The sequence below is a fragment of the Misgurnus anguillicaudatus genome, chromosome 10, assembly GCF_027580225.2.
Source record: "Misgurnus anguillicaudatus chromosome 10, ASM2758022v2, whole genome shotgun sequence".
In the NCBI taxonomy this organism is placed as follows: domain Eukaryota; kingdom Metazoa; phylum Chordata; class Actinopteri; order Cypriniformes; family Cobitidae; genus Misgurnus; species Misgurnus anguillicaudatus.
In genome coordinates this window covers 15,113,746-15,133,493 of record NC_073346.2, presented here as the reverse complement: position 1 = coordinate 15,133,493, position 19,748 = coordinate 15,113,746, and the positions used below count along the sequence as shown (strand labels likewise).

The window sequence follows — 19,748 nt, the reverse complement described above, 5'->3', positions numbered from 1 at the left end:
CTGTGATTTTTAAGATAAATTGAGTGTACAGTGACTTAACTGTGAACTAGACTGTAGCATATTTGACTCTTGGTGTTTGGAATTAAGGGATTAGGCTGATTTTTGTTACGCAGATCTGGCAACCCGTATTTTTGGGGTCTTGGAATGAGCCTATAGAAATTGTGCTTGCCACGTAGTCGATGCTGCACAGCTGACAGTTCGGGAGTTTAAAAAAAAAAAAAGTTGTTTAGCTTTTTGTGGTTCGTTAACTATTAAGTTAGATCAATAATTTATTAAATATTACACCGCTCAATATTCGGAGATGATTCCAGAATTGTGGACATACATTTTCTCTGCATTCTTCTTTTATGTGCATGGAGCAAAACTTCCAGAGCCTGAGGTGAAAATAGAAGTCTTATACAAACCTTTCCTTTGTCATCGTAAATCCAAATACGGGGATATGCTTCTGGTTCACTACGAGGGATTTCTGGAGAGTAACGGGACAATGTTTCATTCCAGGTGACACGTTATGCATGTAAATGTACTGCAGATACACCCTCCAAAACTGCCCTGTGCCTCGTGCACTTAATGACAATGAATGCATTGATGCTAAAATAAATACAAGTTCTAAGCTTTGATTTGATTTAATGTACATGTATTGGACTTGGCAGCCGTCATCATGGAGACAAAAATCCTGTCTGGTTCACACTGGGAATCCGTGAGGTGATCCAGGGTTGGGACAAGGGTCTTCAAGGCATGTGTTCTGGGGAGAAGAGGAAACTAACTGTCCCTCCAGCTCTTGCATATGGCAAAGAAGGCAAAGGTGTGTCTGTGTAGTTTTAACACCTATGAATTACATTGATTGTTAGATTTACAGCTCCAATCTGCAGTATATTGACAGCAAATATGTATTTTCCCCCCAGGCAAAATTCCTCCAGAGAGCACTTTGATCTTCGAAATTGAGATCATGGATATCCGAAATGGGCCTAGGTCACATGAATCTTTTCAGGAAATGGACCTCAATGATGACTGGAAACTTTCCAGATTAGAGGTTTGTCCAAATGTAGAAAAGTAATCGGTCTTGATAACTGTGCCTTTGTATATTTTAAACAAGCGTGCTGTTCCTAAAACTGTTTCAGGTGAAAGAATACCTGCGTAAAGAGTTTGAAAGACACGGATACCCTCCCAACGACACCCACCATGAAGCAATGGTTGATGACATCTTCCAGAAAGAGGATGAAGATAAGGATGGATATATATCAGCTCGGGAATTCACTTATAAGCACGATGAACTTTAAAGAGCTGTACAATCCTTGCCAATGTTTACCTTCAAAGATTTGTCAATATTTACCTTCAGAGATTTACACCTTGTCCGTGTCCTTTAACATAATGCAGTATTGCAAGAGACTGTTACAGTAGATTTTATCTACAGATCATGTCTGTAATTTATTCAAGGGTTTTCTCAGGTGGTACGTATTGTACATTTAGGATGTTAGTATTTGTAGGAAATAGAAATCTTCAATTGCAGTGAATTACATTTTGTTGCATAAGGATAATGCTTTTTTCCCAAAGTGCCTTTTGACTAATATATATTGAAACATTTCAGTTTTTTTATTGTTATTGTTTGTGTTTCTTATTTCAGAGCCAAATGAACTATGTAGTAATGTTTACAATATTTTAGGTCAATTTGTCTTTACATGTTTTCTGGTGAATAAATGAGACAATTGTGTTATGTTATATCAGCATTACTAGAGGGCGCTCTTCTCTTAGTTTATTCCCTGTCGAGGATGTGAATCTTATGTACTTGAATATTTTAAAGCAAAACACACATTTTTTACAAGGAAATATAACTCAATACTATACTAGCCCTCCTAATACAAACTACATGTGAGAAGAATTAAAAAGCTATTTTTAAATTTGGCAATGACATAGAAACATGAGGCATATAGTTAAAATGCAGTCGAGTGACTTTTCAGTCATATCACACACCTAAATGATGACAAACATAGTCTTTTATGGTATTATGGTGTGGCATTGTTGTATTATAATTTGCATACCGCAGCAACTGCTCATCCACATTTAACAACATTCCATTCTCATACTACGTCATTACACAGTAACATAAACTGTTGCAATTCCATTTCTATTCTCAATGAAATGAAGTACGAAAAATAAATGTAAAAAAAAAACAATCAGCTCATATGATCAAAAAGATCATGTCAGATATTACAAAGACTTCATGTGAAAAATATACATTAGAATACTAAAAGAGGCCTATACATTTTTAGGGTTAACCAGTGTTTTGTGGTCACCTCTATTACTGCTGTTATTGTAATTACTGGAAAATTATTGTCAAATGTACAGCATTGTCAATTAATATATTATCAATACTGGCAAATTCTATATCATGTTAGCCTTTACATAAAAACATGCTCACTATATTGGCTTTGTCCTTCATTTACTCCAAACTTTACTGGTAATAAAAAAACTACAAACTTCTCAGGTGCAATGACTAATAATGTAAAACCAAATCTTCCTTCAAGTAGACCCGAAAGAGTAAAACTCAAATATTACTTATATACATATGTTCTGCCCAAACAGTGGTTCTTAAACTTTTTGGCATCCCCCTGTGTAGGGTGCATTTCTCTGGCCCCCCAAAAGATAATTCATGACATAAAACAATCTCAAACTTAAAATTTGAATTAAACAAAACAGATTATATGATGTCCTGCTGTTGGTTAGTAGCCTTATTTTGAACTATTAAATTATTGGTTTAATTGCACAAAATTTACAATGAATTAACTAAAAAAATGTTATAAAAGTGGGCCCCTTTTGTTACCAATTTGCCCCCCAGTTTGAGAACCACATTAGCACTGCTAAATTTAATTCACATTTCACAGGACTTTTTAAAGATGTTAAATAAATCTTTGGTGTCCCCAGAGTACGTATGTGAAGTTCTAGCTCAAAATACCATATTGATAATTTATTATAACATGTTAAAATTGCCACTTTGTAGGTGTTAGCAAAAAATTCTCGTTTTGGGTGCGTCCTTTAAAATGCAAATGAGCTGATCTCTAAACTAAATGGCAGTGCCGTGGATGGATAGTGCAGATTAAGGGGCGGTATTATCCCCTTTCTGACATCACAAGGGGAGCCAAATTCCAATTACCTATTTTTTTCCACATGCTTGCAGAGAATGGTTTATCAAAACTAAGTTACTGGGTTGTTCTTTTACACATTTTCTAGATTGATAGAAGCACTGGGGACCCACTTATAGCACTTAAACGTGGAAAAAGTCAGATTTGTCCCCTTTAAACAATTCAAACTCCCTTTTAAAGCCATAAATAAAAGAATTTTGGAAAAAACTAATAACAAATTTAACTTGCAAACATCCCAACCTGGCCTAGTGCTGATCTGCATCTTAAGCCTACAGAGGCCAATAAACGAATATTTCATCAATTTATCTTACATAAAAATGCTGAAGTATACTTTAGTATTTAGTAAGCTGTTAGTGTATTTTACTAATACTACACTTTGTTAACTTAATGAATAGTAGTCTGTATACTATTTAATAATACTGTATGATTCAAAACCACATCTAGAAATTATGATACACTTTCTTATATTAAAATTTAAAGTATACTACAGTATTTTTATGTGGGATGGGATGTGCAAGCATCAGGCATTCAGTGTCTCTAAGATGATTTTCAGAGACAAATGCCGGCTCCAGATCACTGGAACAATGCAACAGGTATCACTGACAGTCACTCAAATTAAAGTGAAAAGCTTGATGTTTTCCTTCACTCGAAGCGAACGACGCGACGCGACGCGACAAAATGAGTCGCGGCGCTCGGGAGTTCCATTTAAAGAAGCGCTGTAGTCTACTGTTGCTAGGGAATTGCAGTTTTGTCCTGTTTTGTCATATCTTGTTTTCTACTTTGCAGCAGCAGTGTTTCTATCAAAAAAGTTGTTTTCAGGCATTGTGCCCCTCACTCGGTCCTTCTGTCTGAAGCGGCCGGAGCGTGACACTTTCACGAGTCTGCGGAATGTGTGTTCATTGATGACCGTCTCCAGTTGAGATTCGTCGAACGTCTCGTCGCCGACAGTGTTGATGGTTTTGTTGTCAGTGCTGCTTTGTTTCGCGGATTTTTTGTCCGGATTTGCAAACTCTTGCTGGACTTCTTTCAGAATATTTTTGTTTTTTCCAGTTAAAGTTTTCCACCAAGGAAACTTGTCTGCCATTATGTCTGTTAATCTCCGGCACTGTAAAATGTATTAAAAATTTTAATTGGCAAACATATACGATATAAAATTATCTACAATATATTATAAAGTTGATATAATTTTAACATACTGTATTAGGGAAATGTTTTTTTCTACACCAATTTGTATCGCAACAATAGCAACAAATCTACTATAGCGCTACAGTAATACTTTAATCTATGCTGAAAAAAGTATTAATTGAATTTACTATTTTTTTAGGTAAGTGGTTGCAATCAATTTATTTAAGCTACATTTAAACAAAAAATATAAGAAAAAATAAATGTATCTTAAATAAATTGATTGCAACCACTTACCTTAAAAAATGTAGTAAATTCAATTAATCATTTTTTCAGTGTATTTGTCGTAAAGCTATGGTAAAACAAATGTTAATCACTCCAGAAAAACATGGTTACTACATACTTTTACTATAATCCCAGATGTAAAATAATAATAGTACTGTGTGCACGTATACTTTATTTACTATATTTACTATGGTAAGTTTTTACTGTAGATTCTTAGTTTTAGTAAAATATACTAGTTACTAAAGTTTATTAATTCACTTTTGCTATTACTAAATTACTATAGAGTAGTATAATTAAGCGTAATTAAACTAAAAAATATACTACAATGTACCAAAAGTTACATGAATGTGTTACTACACACTGTAAAAAATATTTTGCTGCCTTAAAATTTTTTGTAGAATCAACTAGGATTTACAAGACAATTAAACTTATTATTATTTATCTTGACTAGAGTTGAGTTGTTTTAACTAAGGGTGACTTGTTATAACTTATAAAATTAAGTTGACTTTCTCAACTTTATTTTATAAGTTGAGACAACTCATCTCTGTTGACATGACTTGTAAATCTGAGTTGATTTAACAAAAACATTTAAGGCAGCAAAATATTTTTTACAGTGCATGTAAAACCATTATATATTTTAGTATTTACTCATGTGGGATAAAACATGGTTTATTCTCCTAAATGATGTTAGATAATAAAAATCAGATCTGATTATGATATTCAGATGTCAAAATAACAGTTTTGTTTGTTTTATTTATAAATCATAACATCCTTCAGAAATACTCACCAGTCCTAGGCAGCAATGTCAGGGACTCTCCTATTGACTTTCTTGTTTCTTTCCAAACACACAGCAGAACTTTGTGGTTGAAACTAAGCCCACATCACATAGCACTGCATCTCTGTCCAAAACACAATGTGAGTGATGATTTCATTTATTTATAGTTCACCTGCTTCTGACACGCCCTCCCTCTATGTGATTGGTCAATTGAGACAGGTACTGTTGCACCTGCAGTTACCTTACTTTACCTGCGCTGCGGTAAAAGTCAAAAATAAAATACCAGCTCAGCTGTCTGATACTAAAACAATGTTGCCATTCACACCCCTAAATTTAGTACGTAGAAACCAACCTTAGCCAACGCCTAACCAGCTGACCAAGGTAGAGTGTGTGAACCAGAGCAGAAATAATAACAACAGCATATTTAACATATCATGTAAACAAAATGTAAAAAGCTTTCATTAATAATAATAACGCTGCTTTCAAAAGTTTATGAGTGCTGTCAGTAATCATGAATCAATGCCACAAATTAATTTAACACATTAAAATAGCAAACAGATTTACATAATTTAATAAATCAGCTTTTGATAAATTACAACCATAATTACATTTGTCACAGAAAACATCCTAAAACAAAACTGTTGAAAAGTCTTAAATCAAATAAACAACTTAAAAACAACTACACTGTAAAAAATTTCTGTAGAAATTACAGTATTACTGGGTATTACTGGCAACTAGCTGCCAGTAACTTACCGTAGATTTTACATTTATGTTATTTACTGGCAACATTTTGTTCAAAGTTAAATGAACATGAAACATTTTTGGACTTTATCTTCTACAGTAAGTTACTGGCAACCAGCTGCAAAATTACAGCAAAATTTTTACAGTGTAGACCAAGACAATGGTACCCTTGAGCATTGTTTCCATAGGACATGATCTCGCTTCTAGCCTATAGGCCTTGCTGTCTAAGATGGATCCATGCAATTTTGTTTTAGTCTCATTCTTTAAATGGGAGTAGAGCTAATTGTCCACTAAATAATGCTGACAAAACAATTTTGTTGAGTGTTTATGTAAACCAGGCCATTGTTTTCAAGGTTAAATACAGCATTATTCACGCAGACCGAACAAAAATATGATGACTATTTACACTCTTTGTAAAATTAAAAAGTGCTTCACATGAGATCTTCATTGTCTGGTCATTATAGCACACATTATACATTTAACATCATCATAATGACCCCCCAAAAAATAGATTTTTTTTTACATTGAATTACTTGACAATATGTCAGTTTCACAATGCTATTAAATGCTCTTGATCACGGAGAGCATTTAGGTCAATCCCAGACAGCAGACAACTTTGCACCGGATCCGCACCGAAGTCAGCAGCTCCAGTGCGGATCCAGCCCGAAGTCGTCTGCTGTCTGGGATGCATAAATATTTGGCATCAATGAGAAAAGCACGTTTCTTGCTGTACTATGAATCAATAAAAAAGTGTTTATAATAATGCCTCTATTCAGAATGTTGAATTCAATTTTGTGTAACAGCATTTGTTCATACTGTACCATTATTGGAAAACACATTGAGTGAAATGTGTCAAATAACAGACATGATGAGAATACATAAACATATAATATCTTTACATTTGCTGCAGGCTGCATTGTAAAATGAACAGGGTTTATAAAGTGGATTAGCGAAATGAATTCGTTTCTGTGTTCGGTCCCCACAACACAGATTTCCTCCATTAAACATGTTAAAACAAAATATCCTCATGCTCTATCAAGAGCTGAACGATGAGTTTCTGGTATCTCATGTCATTGAGAGTCGTGAGAGTGTTCTGGTCCGGTGGCCGCATGAGCGTCGGTCCAAAAACAATTCCTAGGTTTTCTGCATTCATATAATTATCCTTCTCATGCATGGTGACCCTGACAAACATAAAACAAACCTTAGACAATATAATAAACATGTGCTGATGTCATTTCCACAGATTGGAAAATGTGACAGAGCTGGCTTGACAAGTTAAAGCACTAATCCTTGAGGATCATTGTTTAGGTTTTCTAGTGCCATGAACTAAAGTGCTGTATTGGGTTGCCTTTAAATCAGTATTAGAAGTTTTATATTGCAAGATGACAGGAATTAAACTTGCTCACTCATACTGTCGCTTAATCCTGATCACCCACCATCTTATGCAGCACAGATCTGTGAATTGAACTATGGGGGCAGGAAATGTGTCTGCAGATTCAATACAATATTTACCTCTTCAAGTGTGTCATCACATAACGCAGGGTCTCATAGTGGGCGGGGGGAAGCTGAAGAAGGCCATCATGTATTGCCTCTAGCCTAGAGTCAGGATCTGTTATTTCTGCAAAGAAAATATATTGTTTAGAAAAAGTACTTTGCCTTTTTTCCTTAGATTTTTTATACATTAAAACTGTGGTTTTAAATGTTTATATGTACAGTAATGTATAAAGGAGAGTGTATACATTATATCATATCCTGTGACATATGAACCCTATTTAGTATTTCTTTCATCATTTTAAATAATATTATTTCTTGTCAATTTTTTTGTCCATCAGTGTGATTTTAAAATAATTTAAAACAGTAACATATACATATACATGTAAATATATATATATACACATACCATACATACATATACATATATACACACGCACACACATAATTGTTTTAGACTAAATAAAACATGTCACACTGCAGGGCAGGTTTCCAAAAAGTCAACTATGCACATTAAAATAACATGTTTAAAGAGCATTGTGAAATATATTGTCTTACGGGCTCCTAGTATGAATTTGGAGTAAACGTTGTATGTGATGACTGGGATGGGAAGGTCTCGGAGATAAAGCTTGAGAGCTCCAGCAATAATGTTAATGTCTGGGTAGATATTGGCACTGATGTCTGCTTTCTCACCATCTGTAGAAGAGAATTAGTCATTTGTTATGAGTAGGCTAACAGATTATCACCATACCAAGAATGTATTGTTTGTTATGGCTAGAAAAGCCCTGGGCTTTTTCCATCAAGTCGAATGTTGATGGAAAATAACAGTGATGTTAATGACTATCGTAAGTGTAATGAAGTACTTGGTGTAAGCAAAGGTGCTGACTAGTGTTGTAGTATTCGAGACCAGTCTTGACCTTAAAACCAAGCTTGAGACCTTTATTTATTGGCTCGGTCTTGTCTTAGAGGAAATTATGCAGTAAATCACTAAAATGCCGGTGCATTGTCTGATTATTTGTAAACATGATTCATATGATTACAAGTAAAATTTCCTGCTTTAAATGCAGACAGTAAGCTAACTAATTTCTAAATTGATTTCTTTTGTTATGTGCCAGATCAGAAATTAATAAGGGATAGTGTCAAAAGTGTCACCAAAATGAATACAAATGCCCACAAAATTCAAGATAAGATTATTTATATGAAATCTTGTAGATCATACAAAAAGTGATTCAAGTTTGAGACACAATGTTAAAGTTTTCTCAAAAATTGTTCCACACATATCCACGGCAAACTCTCATTTCCGAGCAATGCACCACAGCGTGTTTCATTACTGTATAAACATATCAGTTGAAAAAATAATTCTGTGACTCACTCAATAAGTGATTTGTCGCCAACTTACTGGCGGTTTTAGTTTCATATTTTAAAACTTTCATTTATTTTTCTCTTATTCAAAATGTTACATTTAAAATACTAATCTCATAATATTCTTTAATCAGATAAACATAGATGTGTTTTTTCAAAATTAGATGCAACTTTTATTTTTATTTCATTATGACTTTAAGGTTAAGGTTGTGTGGATCTTTTTAATGAATGTAAAGGCCAAAGTATGGTCCATTTTTACGAGTATGCGAGGGTTGGCGTACAGTGGGTATGTTTTGAAACCCTGCATACATTGTACGTGTTGGTCGCACATGCGCGTACAGTAGAATGTAGCCAAGGATGCATGTAGCCCAAGATGCATTGCATTTTGTCGCAATGCGTATGTGTTGAATGTCTGCATACACATACATGTTGGATAAACTATGCTTTGCAAAGCTGTGCATGCGAATGTAAAAAAGAGACTATACTTAAGGAGTGCTGAATTTAAAGAGTGCTGATCTTGGTCTTGTCAAAAGCCCTATTCGCATGGGATTAGTATTACCTGGTGACCTCTGGTGATTTGTAATCATTGCAAAGGTTGTCTGTGATCTTTTTTTGTGCGAATCTGTCATGTCTGTAATTTGTAAAGTAAAAATGTCCCCGCAAATGACCTACCATATTGTGCCGAACACCGAGCTCCTGTGATAATAATGTTAGTCCCATGCGAATCGGCATCTCTTCAATAATTTTTTCAAGGCTGTCCGCTATTTTATTTCGGATTTCTTTGTTTCAGCACCTTTTGCACTGCAGCTGAGGAGCACAGCGCACACACTTACTGTACAGAGATGCATCCCTCCGCTTCTTATGGCTTTCAAACTTTGGAGGGTTTTGTTATATATTTCTGATTTTAAACGTCTTATCTCTCCTCGACCATGTTCGATTATTAATATTCAGAATGTTCAGAACTTTTATTAAATGAGATCTCTGTACAGCCGCAACATCGCAGGACCGTTTCTAAACTGACGCTTCATGCGGCATCGCGACACGACTTATTAGGGAACAGTGTTATGCAAAGCCTCAACATCATATCCAGGAGATAAGCCAGTAAATTTGAGTCAAATCACAGGTTTTGCTTATCCCGTGCGAAAGGGCCACAAAAAACAGATGTAGTGGGGTAATTTCTAAATCACACATGGTCCCTAGATAATACTAATTTCCGTGCGAATAGTACTTTAGTCTTGGTTTAATTGTCTAGTGCAGATCATATGTAAAAGTTCATATGCAAAACTGCAAATCTTTGAAAAATCTTTAACCAAACATATGGGTGGTTGGGATTATAAAGCATGTTTCTCTTTATCTCTATATTGTTAATAGGTCTACATTCATTGGCATTTTTTGCACTTTCTTACATACCTCTATCAAACGCAAGCCTGACATCTTCTATGTGTTCTGTAAAGCCAGACACTCTGTAGAGACCCTCTGATTTTAACCCTGAAAATAAGCAGGGGGTACACACATTTACAGTATTTGAAATGTTCAGTATAGCCAAAAGAAAACCAAAATAGAGAAACATACAGTACTGTAGTAAGCTAAATAACAGTTGTCTAATCTACTGTATATTAACTTAATTATCAATGACCAAAGAATTGATGCTCAGGTAGTTTTTATATGCATTTGACAGATGATTTTAATTCAAAGCGACATTCAAGGTAAACATTTTATCAGTACTTGTGTTCCCTGGGTTTTGCCATTTAAACTACAGGAACAGAGTTTTCAGTTTAATGTTTTTCACATTGTCGAGATCATTGTTGGGCTTACATCTCAAAAGACAGAAAGCTTCTCTCAAGTTTTAAGCTTAAATAGGCATCTAAAGGTTCCTCTTTTTGCTGTATGTCAGACAACAGGGCAGCTGATTAAGTGCTTTACTGAAGGCCACAGGTGGTGTAGAGAAGGTCCAAGGCTGGGATCTCCTCCTCATGTAATGCTCTAAACAATCACCAACCTATTTATAGTCCAATATTTCAGAAGTGATCCGTACCTCTGTGCTCGATCTCTTTGATGCACATGTCCAGAACCATCGGCCGTGGAGTGTTGTGGGCTTTGACCAGCGTGGTGAGGTCACAGCTGAAGACCTTCTTGATTCTGCGTAGGTCTGGCTGACAGTCGCTGGGCACCAGTTTGGAGCACTGTTTGTGCACATTCAACCCACAGTCTGCAAGAGTCACAGGTCAACAGAGGTCAGGACAGCATGGACACATTGTCTCAGAAGAGACAAAAAGACAGAGACGGAGAAACTGGAGAAGTAAAGCATGTGTGTGTCTAAGGGTCTAATCGAGCTTGTGACAGGTGAGCCTCAGTCTAGCTGGGTGGTAAAATATGTTGCAGTCTTCTGTGTTTCGGTTCTGTTCTGCACATTACCCTGGGAATACGTCACATTCTGGTTATGTCATTCTAACAATGTCTGTCAATCACGTCAAATGTTTCTAGGTGTGTTTGCCAGCGGGTTTACGTAGAGTACATCCAGGTGTATATTCTACCTTGTGCACTACCAGCAAGCACAGCTAAGCCTTCTGTCAAATGTGTGATGGATAGATTTTCTGTTGAAACTCCTTTATTGACCCTAAACACCCAAAGTCAAGACAGAATTTATGCGTCAACATTTTTTTAAGCATATTTAGTGCATTTAAATTATAAGGAAGCCTGCAAGGAACGTCTGTCATATACAAATTTCACATTTTCCAACCTTTGCAAGTCTATTTGTTTTTCCTTATTAGTGATTAATGATGCTTGCTAATACTTAGTATAGGCTGGGCCACGTTACAAATCACTTATTATTATTGAAAATAATAATAAAAATCACAAAGATTTTTTACCTTGTGAATGATTAAACGCGTAAAAAAAACAAAAAGAAGTATTCTTTCTAGAGTACTAGATTTGTGGGTGTTTTTTTTGACATGGGATAGCCTCCTAAAACAAAGGCAACATGATGGGGACTTTTAGGGGTTGTGCACACCAAAACTTTTAAATGCGTCTGAAAACGCCTGGAGGACGCCGAATGGCAGCTGTTTTTTCAGGTGAGTGCCAGCTTTCTTCAGCTAAGTCCTTTGGTAGCTCTGATACGTCAGCTGTAAGATGGTTGGTTGCTGTGATACTTGTCCCGCCCCTCCTCCACTGTGATTGAACGGCCGCGTGAGAACTGACATTGACGAGCGGAGCTTTTAACCCAAAGTTGAATATTTTTCAACTCTCGACGCTGAGCGCGGAAAAACTGCCGGCCGCCGATTTTCAAACTGCTAACTGCTGGCTTATTTGAAAAACACAGAGCTTTCATTGGAAACAATTGAAAACATGCGCCGGCAGCGGGCGTAACAGTTTTGGTGCGCACGCCCTCTTATTCATGCACACTGTAAAAAGTGAATTGTTAGATCAACTTAAAAAAGATTTCAACTTAAGTTGAAAAAATTCAAGTGAAACTAAATTGAAATTTTACCAATGTTACGAATTGAAGTAATTTTTTAAAGGGAATTTTTTTGAAAATATTCTAATTTTTCAGCTCCCCTAGAGTAAAACATTTGATTTTTATCATTTTGGAATCAATTCAGCTGATCTCCGGGTCTGGCGGTTCCACTTTTAGCCTAGCTTAGCATAATCCATTGAATCTGATTAGACCATTAGCATCGCGCTAAAAAAACTATTTAAAACTTGACTCTTCTGTAGTTACACCGTGTACTAAGACCGACAGAAAATTAAAAGTTGAGATTTTCTAGGCAGATATGGCTAGGCACTATACTCTCATTTTGGCCTAATAACCAAGGACTTTGCTGCTGTAACATGGCTGCAGCAGGTGCAATGGTATTATGCAGTGCCGAAAATAGTCCCCTGCTATTGAAGGTAACCAAGGGGACTAGTGAGTCGGGTTGGGGCGGGTAAAGAAATTGTAACTTTATTGCAGGGCGGGTCATTAAAAACAAAATATAAAAACATGTATGTTGCGTCTAATTCCCTGTAGCATATATTAAATATTTGGGAATATATATTTTCATATATTATTAGGTTCTTTGATAAGGTTACATTACGTAGGCCTACGTGGCAACGTAACTTGCGCAACTTAACTTGATATCCCCAAACCTTTGGCGTCACGTCATGGAAGCGCCAAGTAGCTCCCGCTGCCAGCCACAACAACAAAACAAACGGATAACTAAAAGATGAAAGACGATCTGCGGGAGAATTTAAGGTAGGGAATTTGTAAATAGATAATACAAACGCGGGTTTGTAAATGTTGAAAATGTTTATCATTATCATATCTCTATATTAATATGACTATGCTGGTTTCTATGGTCATTCGCGTATTTGTTGCCAGTTTACAGGGCAATGTAATCTAATGGCTGTTTCCAAGCACTTTTATGCTGAAATAAAGCCTCTTTTAATTTAAATTACAAATGCCTAGTATGTCTATTTTAATGGGCGCGGGGTGGTGCGGGTTGTAAAAATAGATACAGTGGTGCGGTGCGGGCTAAATATTTAATAAAAACGGGACCCGCGGGTTGGAAAAAACGCCGACCCGTAAAAAAAATGTGGAGTGTCCCTTTAAGTTAATGCAACTTTTTACAGTGCTCATATTTTCAGCCGATGCAAAAATCTCCTTGTCTACTACTATCTAATCTACTTTTGCAAATATGCATTTATATTTCATTAAGGTACTTTTATTATCATATTCTGCATTAAATCCTCCGCGCAGCAAGTGTGTAAAAAAAGTGCGTCGTTTATGTCGGCCTGTTCATGCAAGTCATTTCGGAGACCTTCCCTCACTCCGATGTTATACAGGGACTGTATTCGTATGCAATGGAATGTAAACCATGGTGGTCTGTCCGTCTGTCTGTCTCCGGTAGCATACGCATGCCGTCTCACTGTTCCTCATCTTCAGCAATGCCATTAATTACACTCTCTGTCACTTTAAAAGCCGCTCCTATACTAAAAGAAAAACACTCAGTGTGCCTGCATGTGTGCCTGGGGACAAATTCAACCCTGCTCTATTTCTCTGTGTCTGATGACACCGGCTCGCCCAGGGGCCCGTGTGAAATAAGAGAGGCCCCTGTGTGTGTAAAGAAAGGCTTTAATAATGGCACAAATGGATGAGGCTCTTTACACACAATACAGCCTTGTGACTATATTGAGCTTGTTTATAGTGTTTTTTTTTTTTTTTTTGAGAAGAGAACCGTCAAACTAACGCCATGTCAATTTGAGACCAAACTTGAAACTATGAAGAGGTGCATTTGCAAAATGAACATCCTGTATTAAAAACAGTTATGGATTAAATAAGGTTGGTATTTAAATCAAAACCTATAATCTATAATCCTTTACCAAACTTTATTTTTTTCAAAAAATATTAATTAAAATGAATTATGTTTTAGCAGACGACTCCGGCCCATATCTACACCGGAGCTGCTGACTTTGGCGCGGATCCGGCCCGGGGTCGTCTGCTCTGTGTAAAGATTTTTTCCATTAAAAGCTAAGGCACACTGTTTAGTGACGCAATTAATCTGCGTCACTGCTACGTAACCATTAATAAACAGGAACAGCTATTCACAAGACACAAGTACACAAGCACAGCCCGATCTTCTGTTCATGGGATTAAATGACTGTGTGTATCTATTTATGTGTCTGATGTAGAGTCCAGACAGATTTTATACAGAAAGATTGTCCTGGTTTACCTGGGTGTGCCACTCTCACAATACTCTATAATGTACACAGTGTATGCCACTATAAATAGTCAACACTCATGAGAGAAGGCACTCAACTGGTTTATACCAGGTGTCATTAAGGAATGTAAAATACCCACAGCTAGTTAAAACCCTATTGTCTCAGGTCTCACTTTCAGTATGTAGCCTCAGGTTGCCACGACATTTTGGAAAAACTACAGGCACCTGCACAGCAACCAAAATGATCTGGATCCTGAGCGATCAAATATTGTAATTTAACACTAAAATTGATGGCTGGTGATGGACAGTTCATTTACGCGGTGTGGGTTTCGGTGAAGGCTTACCTGAACAACGCACGCCCTGGGCGATGAGACCCCACATGAAGTTCGCACAGTATTCACACCAGTGTGGCCCTCTGAAAGTGTGCACCTACATCAAAGACAAGGAAGTCATTGTGTGTCAAACGCATACATTTACACACACCTGATTTCATTCATCTGTCCGTTTTCATTTCTAGGTAAAGCTTATACTAAATTTCTGCAGAAAATTTCTACAGAGGTGTCTCATAGTACAAATGACAACAAACAGGGTGAGCCACTCGAAGTATGTATAAAGATCATTCGCTTTCATTATTATTCCACTATTTTAATTTTTTTTACAGGGATGGTAAGAGACAATGCTTAACTCAATTATTACAGTGTATTTATACTGAATCAAATGATATGGCAGGCAGCAATGAGTCAATCTGTCTGTGTCAGACCCTGAGATGGTAACCAAACACTCAGGAGGTCAGTTTGATGACAGGCGAAACATCACAATGCTGCCGTCTGAAGAAATAATCAAGTCTGTGGGGTGTATAAATAGGGTGGACCCCTGTGGAGACAAAGCCCTGTTTTATTATAATACAAGTGAGTCAGATTACAGGATTGCTGAGGAAAATAATGTGTCTGGCATTTGTTACCAAGGCTGCTGAAAGTCACACACAAAACTTGTTCCCATGCACGCCCTTTGTCAAAACACCGCAGATGTAAAAGACGGGTTTTAAATCAAATCCCTGGAGTATGTAATGATTACGAGAATCCTCTTTATCTGTGTCCAGAGAAAATATGAGGGATGCTCTTTGTGATTGCATGTATTGTCGTGAGGAACAAATGTTAGGGGCGGCATAAAGATGGGTTTGGTCAATAGGGTCACAAGTGGATGAGAGAGACACGTTCACAATTACAAATGTTATTTCAATCCGTCTCTTTTGTCCACTTTTGACCACTTCTGTTTTGTACATGTATATGTAAGAGCTTTCTCTGATATTTTAGAGCAATCGATGAAATACGCTTGTGCAACTATCACACACTCGCAACATAAAATACAAAAATCAAAGAGGTCGCTTTACTTTTATCAATGAAAGCCTAAAGATCGCGTTGAACGCTGTGGGTTCGTGTGTAGCTGTTATGTCCGATGTAAAAACATTGTGCTCGGTACATTACACATAAGATAGTAAGCGGCCTTTTGTGGCGCTCGAAAACAAAAATGTGCGTCTACACCACAAAAGCAATTCGGTCGCATTTGTTTTCGACCACCCTCTGATTGAAAGTGGATGGGCTCAAAACTTTTCACACCCCGTTTACACCTGTATTTAGCATTATCCACTTGTGATCCGTTTGACCAAAACACATTTTAATACCACGTGTAAACAAGCTCTTAGAGTATTAGGTACTTTCCTTTGTACAAAGTAAAGTCTAAAATCATTTTCTTTTTTTTAGCAAATAGTACTGAAAGAATGTTGATTGTCAACTTCCAGAGGTGAAACCAAAATCTGGCTAACCAAAATGATTGATAATAGTTTCAAACCTTGACATCTGATGTCTTTACAACTCTTTGCTGCTACACTCTTAAAAAAAAGGTGCTTCACGAGGTCATGGAATAACCATTTTTTGCTTTAAAGGAGGACATTTCACAAGACTTTTTTAAGATGTCAAATACATATTTGAGTATGTATGTGAAGTTTAAGCTCAAAATACCATATAGATAATTTATTATAACATAATATAATTTCCACTTTGTGTGAGCAAAAATGTGCTGTTTTTGGGTGTGTCCTTTAAAATGCAAATGGGTGATTTTCGCGAAATTAGACTTATGAGGTGTCATGAAACATTTTGATAAAAAAGTTAATTCAGAGTAAGAGTATCAAAATAAGAAGCATACAGTTACAAACATCTCTTCATGTACTATTTTGGACATGATTTCAAATGGCATCATACAAACCAATTTTTTCCACATTTAAGGGGAAAATTTTCATTACCGCAACATGTCCATGACTGGATTTGGGTTCTTTGACATGGAAATATTTATAATTAAAAAATCTAAAAAATAAATAGCTTTAGTGCATGTTATACTATAAACATTAAGAGTAAAGAAACATGTGGTATTTGGTGATCATTGGTAAATGTAGAGACAATAATAAGGAATATAAAATGTGTCCAAAACCAATTTTCTCGTCCTCCGCAACAATTTCCAATCATTGTTTAAGTCCTCAAGGAATTAACATTTTCAAAAAAATAAATAAAAAAATAGCTGGAAAAGACATAATTGACTGTGACACTCAAGATGGCTAGCAGGTAAGCAGTTCTTATTTTTTCTCTCCAGATAAAAGTTGAAATTTTGTTTGTCATAGTACCTAGACAACTTTTTAGTTCTCATACCGGCACATGAGTTTGTAAATGCATATATTTAATGTAATATGTTGCGGTAATTAATAATTTTTGATAATGATAATCTAAAAAATTTAAATAATTCTATAGGAAATATTTTTTAAATCCTCTAAAAATAATGGTTATAGTAAGTTCAGACCTTAATCTCATATGTGAAAAAAAAATTGGCTTCAATGGCTTTTTAAAAAAAATCTGATGCTGGACATCTTTTAAGTCTGAATTTCGTGAGAATCAACCAAATGAGCTGATCTCGACACTAAATGGCAGGGCTGTGGTTGAACTTGAAAAGTGCAGATTAAGGGGCGGTATTATCCCATTCTGACATCACAAGGGGAGCCAAATTTCATTGACCTATTTTTTACATGCTTGCAGAGAATGGTTTACCAAAACTAAGTTACTGGCTTGTTCTTTTTCACATTTTCTGGGTTGATAGAAGCACTGGGGACCCAATTATGTCCCCTTAAACAACAAACTCCTTTATAAAAAAGGCTCTTAGTAATAAAGGTTCTTCCGATTTCATAAATGGTTATTTGACTGAATGGTTCTTTAGGGAACCAGAAATGGCTCTTCTATGGCCTTGCTGTAAAGAACCCTTTGTAGCACCTTGATTATTAAGACTTTAAGCTAATTGTAGATAGGATTATAGTTTATCGAATATATAATAGTTCTCACAAAAAAAACCAAGCCCAGTGTTATTCGTGCTTCTAACACTTAAAAGAAAGTCATGAGACAACAAATGTTAAGCGAAATAATCTAAAGTGAGAAAGGTGACACATGCTGTGTTTTCTCTTTCTGTGTTTGAAAGAGACAGACGGGATTCATATGAGGAGATGTGTTTAGATCTCGCACATTTTTCAGAATCCGTTCAGCAGCTTCAGCGAGAGGCCATTGATCTGTGCGATCAATTCTTTCAATCAATCCCTCTGTTAATGGATTAAAAGCCTTTGCAATTATGCTCACAGGATTGATTCAGGCCTATTGATACAAGACTCACATGCTAACAGAGCATCCACAAAAACTGTCAACACGTTAGCATACTGTAAGCCATTTAAACATCCCATTACACTCAGCGTTGGGTCAAAAAGGGACGAGCCTAGTGCTGGGTTGTTTCAACCCATAATTCTGGGTTATTTTTACCCATTGTTGGGTCGAATATAAATTTTTTTGGGTTATTTGTAAACCAGCTTCACCCAATGCTGGGTAAAAAATAACCCAGGATTTTTTAAAGTGTATACAATATAACTGTTATAACGTAATGTATATAGTACAATATAATTGTTGATAAACACAATAACAATACTGGTGAAAATACAATTGTCAATGCAAATTCTGATACTACAGCAAAAACAAATGCTTTATTTAAAAACATAAATATTTATAGAAAGTAAATATTACTATAATGTAGGGCCGGGACTTTAACGCATTAATTAAGATTAATTAATTACACAAAAAATAACGCGTTAAACATTTTTAACGCATTTTAATCACACTTATTTTTGCACCGCGGAACATTTCTCATTGGATGAGAATATACTGGAGCACCAACTAGCGTTCATCATGACTTCAGACAACAACAAACCACAGTGAACATGAACGAAGAAGCTGATGAGATCGTTGGCCCAGTGAATGGGGAATTTTTTTATAAAAAAACGAACGGATGGAAACGTCAATAAGAGCATGGTTGTGTGTAAGCTATGCAACAAGGAATTCGCATATCACCGCAGCACATCGAGCCTCAAGTATCATCTCAATGCAAAACATATAGCAGGTAGTGTGGACGTTAGCCCGACTCCGAGTACAACGACTTGGTTGAACAAAAATAAACAATATTTTGTTGCTTAAGCTTATGTATTCAGTCATTATTCATGGTATACTAAAAAACCATGTGAAAAAATTACTTTTCAATGTTCTCAGGTCAAATATTTATATGTGATTAAAATGTGATTCATTTCGATTAATTAATTACAAAGCCTCTAATTAATTAGATAATTTTTTTAATCGAGTCCCGGCCCTACTATAATGATAAATATAAATAAAATGTATGGCCTTTAATCTTTAACTATTCTACACTACGACCTGGTTTCATAGACAAGGCTTAGCTAAAGACAGGACTAGGCCTTAATTAATTTAAGAAGTTTAAGCTCAAACATGTGTTTAAGTCTAGGACTAAGCCTAAGTCTGTGAAACCGGTGGTAGAAGTTATACATTTTACTGCATGCTTAAATAAAAAACATGGCACAGATTTGACTCACAAGCAGACCTGTAATAAACAAGTAAGCAAAGAGCACTCACTTTAAAGTTGTGGATCTTCTCGTAATGGCAGTGTTTCTCTGGTCCATCCTTAAGTGTTGTGCGTCTGCTCAGTGGCGATGGTGAAATCTGCGAACAAGTCAAAATCTTTAAAGGCTTCCATAGCAGAGCCCCTTTACCA

At 36.1% G+C, this 19,748-nt stretch overlaps 2 protein-coding genes across 3 annotated transcripts in view; one reads left to right on the top strand and one right to left on the bottom strand.

The window, feature by feature from the left end:
* Window positions 1–19: 19 nt before the first annotated feature.
* Window positions 20–1,716, top strand: fkbp14 (FKBP prolyl isomerase 14). The gene is made up of 4 exons (XM_055209644.2): window positions 20–498; window positions 651–802; window positions 903–1,030; window positions 1,119–1,716. The coding sequence occupies exons 1-4, from the start codon at window positions 302–304 to the stop codon at window positions 1,275–1,277; spliced, it is 636 nt and encodes a 211-aa protein (XP_055065619.1). The 5' UTR covers window positions 20–301; the 3' UTR covers window positions 1,278–1,716.
* A 4,156-nt stretch (window positions 1,717–5,872) lies between these two features.
* The window catches only part of chn2 (chimerin 2), a 46,667-nt gene continuing 32,791 nt past the window's right edge, over window positions 5,873–19,748 (bottom strand). For both annotated transcript variants that reach the window (XM_055209642.2, XM_055209643.2), the window contains 7 exons: window positions 19,610–19,696; window positions 14,954–15,038; window positions 10,949–11,122; window positions 10,324–10,401; window positions 8,110–8,247; window positions 7,573–7,678; window positions 5,873–7,241 (listed from right to left, as the gene is read on the bottom strand). In XM_055209642.2, the coding sequence (XP_055065617.2) occupies window positions 7,070–7,241; window positions 7,573–7,678; window positions 8,110–8,247; window positions 10,324–10,401; window positions 10,949–11,122; window positions 14,954–15,038; window positions 19,610–19,696 (840 nt within the window). In that variant the 3' untranslated portion in view covers window positions 5,873–7,069. The remainder of the gene's footprint in view (window positions 7,242–7,572; window positions 7,679–8,109; window positions 8,248–10,323; window positions 10,402–10,948; window positions 11,123–14,953; window positions 15,039–19,609; window positions 19,697–19,748) is intronic.